The 7005-nt window shown below is 37.0% G+C and overlaps 2 protein-coding genes across 4 annotated transcripts in view; one reads left to right on the top strand and one right to left on the bottom strand.

Moving 5' to 3' along the window:
• The window catches only part of Ddc (aromatic-L-amino-acid decarboxylase), an 11281-nt gene extending 6789 nt beyond the window's left edge, over positions 1 to 4492 (top strand). For all 3 annotated transcript variants that reach the window (XM_018030718.2, XM_026816638.1, XM_018030717.2), the window contains exons 7-11: positions 719 to 867; positions 937 to 1048; positions 1121 to 1329; positions 1472 to 1672; positions 1884 to 4492. In XM_018030718.2, coding sequence (XP_017886207.1) covers positions 719 to 867; positions 937 to 1048; positions 1121 to 1329; positions 1472 to 1672; positions 1884 to 2090 — 878 coding nt within the window. In that variant the 3' untranslated portion in view covers positions 2091 to 4492. The remainder of the gene's footprint in view (positions 1 to 718; positions 868 to 936; positions 1049 to 1120; positions 1330 to 1471; positions 1673 to 1883) is intronic.
• Positions 4493 to 5137: 645 nt separating this feature from the next.
• Positions 5138 to 7005, bottom strand: part of LOC108628642 (peroxisomal N(1)-acetyl-spermine/spermidine oxidase) — a 4301-nt gene continuing 2433 nt past the window's right edge. The window contains exons 4-6 of the mRNA XM_026816639.1: positions 6674 to 6999; positions 6075 to 6353; positions 5138 to 5772 (exon numbers count right to left, since the gene is read on the bottom strand). Of these exons, the coding sequence (XP_026672440.1) occupies positions 5600 to 5772; positions 6075 to 6353; positions 6674 to 6999 (778 nt within the window). The 3' untranslated portion in view covers positions 5138 to 5599. The remainder of the gene's footprint in view (positions 5773 to 6074; positions 6354 to 6673; positions 7000 to 7005) is intronic.

Raw genomic sequence — 7005 nt, 5'->3', positions numbered from 1 at the left:
TGATCGGAAAATTCAGTATGGAATGCAGATCGATACGTTTTTAGTGCACGAACATTAATTTGAATATCCCAAAAATAATATTGGGACACGAATCGACAATTAGGTGTATAAAGACTCGGAGCCGTGATTTTGCGTTAAACAAGATTAACGTCGACGTTGGCTGGTGCTATTTAACGTTTGACAAAGGCGTGCGAGGCTCGGGGGTGGGTTGACAGGCCGAGTATGGGGTTGCGCCACTTCATCAGCCAGCACTTTGTCACCATGGCAACGCGTAATAACCACTCGAGTTATTCCGAACCCGTGCTACCCCGACCGGTAACCCACCCCCTCGAACGATCTGCGCTCCTGTTACCGCTACTCTTCGCCGGCACGTCGAAACGCGAAAAGTTTCCGATGAAAAAGCGTTTCAGAATTTCCCATTCCCAATACTCGAACGTAAAAAGAAATAAAAAAAACGCAGTGTCCCGAGGGATCACGATTGTTCGCCACTCAGAATTTTTATTATTTCACGAACGATCACTTCCACTGATTGTCGCTGTGACGTAAAAAGGATTCTGTTAGATTGACATAAACAATGGGCGCAGTATAACAAATACTGAATTTTCCTTTATATTTGAAATGTAAAGGCGGTGGTAAATGTTGTCCTCCAATTGTGGCTTATGGAAAGAAAATAACAGTGAATGGGGTGAATATATTTCATGGCCGATTTGTCATTTAGGTCAGGCTCATAGTTCCGTAGAACGAGCTGGACTTCTTGGAGGTGTGAAATTCCGTCTGCTGGACGTCGACTCGAAGTACAAGCTTCGCGGTGAGACACTGGCCGAGGCCATTCGGAAGGATAAAGAACAAGGATTAATCCCTTTCTACGTAAGATTCGTATTTACATTCACACAAAACTGAAATAAACATTATTTATACGTGTTAAAATTTTTACAGGCTGTTGCAACTTTAGGAACCACTTGCTCCTGTGCATTCGATCGCCTCGACGAAATGGGCGTCGTTGCCAATCGCGAGAACGTGTGGTTGCACGTTGACGCGGCTTACGCTGGTAAATTAAAAAATTCCGATAATTAGCTTCTTCGCTTCTTATTAGAATTACGTTAACTGCTTCTTTCGTCAGGCTCTGCCTTCATCTGCCCGGAGTTCCGATACTTAATGAAGGGCATTGAATTAGCAGACTCGTTCAACTTTAATCCGCACAAGTGGATGTTGGTAACGTTCGATTGCTCGACGATGTGGCTGAAAGACCCGACATACGTGATCAATGCATTCAACGTTGATCCATTATATTTGAAACACGACATGCAAGGTTCTGTTCCTGATTATAGGGTAAATTATCTTGATTATTATTCGTACGAATTATTAGTCCTAACTTTTTATACAATTCGATTCGATTTACGAGATGATGAAAAATTAATTAAAACTGGAGTATGATTTGATTTACTAAAAAGTGTCTTATGTTTTTCGATAGCATTGGCAAATTCCACTGGGCAGGAGGTTCAGGGCATTGAAACTTTGGTTTGTGTTGAGGATTTATGGCGTCGAGAATCTCCAACGGTTTATTAGGAATCACGTCTCTCAGGCTCATGAATTCGAAGCGTTGGTCCAGTCAGATTCGCGGTTCGAAATTGTAGCAGAAGTTATATTGGGGCTCATTTGTTTCCGATTAAAGGTAAGAATATCTTCAACAATACTTTCTCGTATTTTTATGAACATAACATCGTAAATGAATCATTTTGACAGTTTCCTCGAATCAACATTAGAAACAGATAATTTAATTACAAACTATTCTTTTTAAAGGTTACGTAAAACGAATAAAAAAATATATAATGAAATTCGAAATTTAAAGATAGTATAACAACAATGAATGCAATTTTTCGCAGGGATCGAACGACATAAACGAGGCACTATTAAAGAAAATCAATGGAGCCGGTATCATTCATTTGGTCCCCTCGAAGATAAACGACGTGTACTTCCTGCGATTCGCGATTTGCTCGCGGTTCAGCGAGAGTAAAGATATTCAAAACTCGTGGAAAGAGATAAAACTTAGAGCGGATGAGATTTTCGAGGAGCAGTCGGTTTCTAAGTGATGGCGCGCTCAAATAGCTCGTGGTTGTAGATCTCTAGCGCCTGCAACTTGTAATCAATCTTAATTTCTAGTTGTCTGGTTTTCTTTAATGAATTTGAAAAATCCGAGACGTATTTCATAATCGATACTGTCAAATAATTAACTAAATAATTAAATTAAAAAATTAAATATTAAAATGAAACGGGTAAATTTCATTTTGAATTTTGTCAGTTCAAACTATTTTCTTAACACAACGGGAGACCTGTTGATATTCTGTGATGCTCAGAATTTCAAAATAATTTAGGTAGACGTCCCTAAAAATTATTTTAACCGTTACTGGTGTTTAGAAATACCTTGAATGAATTCTGTGTAAACCAAAGATCTCTCGATTACCGTTTCTCGCTAACGAACACATAATTTTATTCTCCGTAAACGCAGTATTATGTGTCGCCTTGTGCCACTTTTCCAGCGCGTAGCTAACATTCCGTAGGTAGGCCTCGTTTAGATCGCTTTCTTCGATCACCGGGAGTGGCCGGACGCACACCGTGCACAGGTGTACCTTTGCAACGGCGTTGCAGAATTGTTGTAGGCACGTGTTGCGAATACATCAGCTGTGAGCGAGTACTTCGTCCATCTTTATCACAATACGAAATACGTAAAAAATTTCAAATAAAATATCGGAGGCAAAGGATTTATTAAAAACCTATCAAATATTTAATTAATAATTAAGTTAACAAAAATTAGAAAATAATACTTGATAGGAAAAGATCGACGGAAGTACTCTCACTCAGCTGACGATTTGTGAAACTGTAGTACGGTATTGGTATTATTATTATTATTATATCACGATGCTATAGAGTATATATGTACGTTGAATATTTGTGGTGTTAATGGATAGATTCTAGTTGTCATGCAATGCAGTATGAGACATGTTGAAATCAATCGTGTTTTAAGCAATGTGTTTCATCGCAAGGAACGTTAAATGTGATTATAAAGAGAGTATTGTTCGTTTTCCTGTATTCAACACTCCTTTACAGGAAGGATAATGACAACAATCATTACTTTAATTTTCACAAATTATTAATATTTCATTGCTGGTAGCAGATTATACAAAAATAATCATGAATCTCTTAAATATTTTGTGAAGATCGTAGCGAGGTAGATAATCAATATATACGAAAACATCAGAATGTAGGGAATATTTCTTTTACTTGATAATAAATCTTAATTGTACTTTAGTTATGTAGCAGGGATCTCAAGTAGGTATACGTCGAATAATTGTGCGAAGTATTCACAAAACGTGTCCCAAGATGTATAAAGCATTCATAGGATACATAAAAAAACTGTTTGTTTAGAAAGAGAATCCTGTGTTTCTCAGATTACGATGTATTAAAATTATAAGTATTGTACGCTAAGTTTGTTTGACTATGTTTTATTAAATTATTGTTTTAAAATAACTGTTATATATATATCTTAAGAGAAATATGATCTATATTTATGCGTCGTGTCATGTATACTAACCACGCAGTTGTATGTAATGTACTTATGTTGTAAATAAGTTATACATACGATAGTTATAAGGATACAAGGATATTTATGTAACATATCCTTTCCTTCCTCTTCTATGCACATGATCGACGTTCCTCTAAATATTATCTACATTTGATTGCCATGATCGTGCTCGTGTTATAATACTGTTATTCATATATACGTGTGTCGTTGTAAACGAGATTTGTAGACAGTGTGAAAGATATAAAAATGTTCATTCCCAAGTAGGAAAATGTAAAATCAATTGCAATATGTAAGAATGTGTGATACTTCATGCTGCTCAAGTATCTTTATTTGTTAGATAAACAATGTCGAGTGCGATTATGGCATTTTTAACGTAAAGTAGTGCTGCAACTGGGACAATAAATAGATCTAGAATTACTTTACACAGTTTGGTCTATCAAACGAGCAAACGTTCTTAAAAATAGTTTCAAACCGGACAGACAATTAAAAAGATACACTGGTTATGACTCAGAGCACAGAGATTCTATACTTGTACATAATGAAAATTATATAACAGAAAGAAGTTAATCTAGTTTCTGCTAATAAATCTATATTTAAATAGATATTAAAAACGAATGGATAAATACGTAAAGAGCAAATTTAATTGGACGTTATCGTTGTTAATTGTTTGATAAGAACGTTTCCTCGATAAAATAACAGATTGCTGTTAAGTGGGACCAGCGGGAAGTAATATAATGAAATGTAACCGTATGTACATATAAATCGTCGTTGATATTGAACCAGATTTATTTCCTCCTCGTTTCAAGGCCAACGATCCGTCATAAATAAATGTGTATCAGTGTTGAAATTATCTAACGAAACATCGTCATTATAGCAATGTCAGCGCAATAAAGTATGAACGTTAAACCTAAACGAGTTAATCCCTATTAAATATTGAACTTTGTTTCAAAGACGCAGACGAAATAAATTATCGGACTTAAAGGTATGTTAACGTATTTATTTAAGAAGATTGACAACTTGTGCAAAGATACAGGAACGGTTCCGATTTAAAACAATCGAATAAATATGATTATCAAGTGTACAGTTTCCTACAAAAATATTCAAGACTTCTCATCGCTTCATGTTTAACAAATATGAGGTGATCGATGTTAATCACGTTTCAAAGATAATAATTTCATTTAAATCGAACAAAATTCGCGCGTTTTTGGACAGAGACAGAAACGTCTACATTTTCTATAATTGCACGAAATAATATATAGACTCAACTCTTCTCAGTCGTCTTCTTTGGCGGGCCGCCGAAACGTTTTGTCAATTGAATTATCCTCTCAGCCTCGCGAATTCCGCTCAATCTGGCGCCGTGAACTGTACTGTAGTGTCCCGGGATTGTAGCCTCGCCGGCGAACAGCAGAATCGGTGGTATAGGCTCGCACGTGCCTGATACAAAAAATAAATAACAGATTGCTGTTAAGTGGGACCAGCGGGAAGTAATATAATGAAATGTAACCGTATGTACATATAAATCGTCGTTGATATTGAACCAGATTTATTTCCTCCTCGTTTCAAGGCCAACGATCCGTCATAAATAAATGTGTATCAGTGTTGAAATTATCTAACGAAACATCGTCATTATAGCAATGTCAGCGCAATAAAGTATGAACGTTAAACCTAAACGAGTTAATCCCTATTAAATATTGAACTTTGTTTCAAAGACGCAGACGAAATAAATTATCGGACTTAAAGGTATGTTAACGTATTTATTTAAGAAGATTGACAACTTGTGCAAAGATACAGGAACGGTTCCGATTTAAAACAATCGAATAAATATGATTATCAAGTGTACAGTTTCCTACAAAAATATTCAAGACTTCTCATCGCTTCATGTTTAACAAATATGAGGTGATCGATGTTAATCACGTTTCAAAGATAATAATTTCATTTAAATCGAACAAAATTCGCGCGTTTTTGGACAGAGACAGAAACGTCTACATTTTCTATAATTGCACGAAATAATATATAGACTCAACTCTTCTCAGTCGTCTTCTTTGGCGGGCCGCCGAAACGTTTTGTCAATTGAATTATCCTCTCAGCCTCGCGAATTCCGCTCAATCTGGCGCCGTGAACTGTACTGTAGTGTCCCGGGATTGTAGCCTCGCCGGCGAACAGCAGAATCGGTGGTATAGGCTCGCACGTGCCTGATACAAAAAAAAAACATGTGCTAAATGAAGATTTTCGTTAAACAAAAAAAAAAATGCTAGTTATTTTATATTTAATAATAATAAGATATATAATAAATTTGAAAATTCGTGTCAGGGCCCTTAAGTTCTCACAGCCGGGAATTTCAGAGAAATTTTACTATCTTTCAGTAAAAAGCGTTTTCATAATTGGTAAAGATTTCATGTCCGGTATCGGTTACTAATTTCCATGGCGAACTTTACGACCTCACTATACTCATTCCACCAACAGTACTATTCTTATGTCGGATCTTTTATTGTACCTGGCAAAGGGCTAGCTAAGTCGCATTGGTGACCGACGGTACTGTCCATTGCCATGTAGCTGTATGCACCAGCGAAGTATTGATCCATGCACCACTTGCTCCTGAGAAGATTCGCCGGATAGGGAAGCGTGGGATCGCCGGTGAATTGTCGAAGAACTCTTGTTATCGACTCGACGATCTCTTCGTCGGAGCACAATTCCATGTCAGCGGCCTCGCGGCCGCATATCCACGCACACAGAACGTGCTGAGAAGTGGACAGCTCTTCTACATTTGCAATCCCTAAAACACATCATAAACAGAGTTGATCATTATAAATAATATTCGTTTTATATTATAATCAGATTGCAAATTTTCATGCGAAATAAAACTTGTGGGATATCAATTTAACCAATGATATTCATTAGGAATCCTTTAATCCTTTAAGCATGCTATGCATTCTGCTATTGATACTTTATGCACTTTTGTCCACTTTACGTATTTCTTACATATTCGATTTTATCATAAATGCACAAAATCCACAGTCTAATTATAATACAAATATTTTTTGTACCCTCGCATATCACGAATTTATTCCTAATATGTTAAAAATCTCGTTTTACCTTTCACCCAGTCGCATCTATCGGCAAGTTCGTCGGCCGACCAAGCCAATTTAATGCCTCCCTCCTTCCACACCCAAAACGGTCTCGCGTATTCTAAAAATACTTTATTAACATATCCGTATCCTAATTTGCAAATCGCTTCGACTTTCTCCGCGGGCAATGCTGGACAGAACAGCTTGTCGTGCTGGTGCTTCAAAACTCCAAGAGAGACAGTGACGACTACATAGTCCGCTGGAAATTCTTCACCGTCGCAACACTTCACTACCGCTCGTGGACAGGAATCACTTATCGCGCCCCATCTAATGCAACTTACAGGCTTGCAGTATCTGATA

This window comes from Ceratina calcarata, unplaced genomic scaffold (assembly GCF_001652005.2).
Source record: "Ceratina calcarata isolate Rehan_Ccalc_2016 unplaced genomic scaffold, ASM165200v1 scaffold531, whole genome shotgun sequence".
Classification (NCBI taxonomy): Eukaryota; Metazoa; Arthropoda; class Insecta; order Hymenoptera; family Apidae; genus Ceratina; species Ceratina calcarata.
The sequence above is the reverse complement of the archived record's forward strand: the minus strand, read 5'-3'. Positions and strand labels throughout refer to the sequence as shown.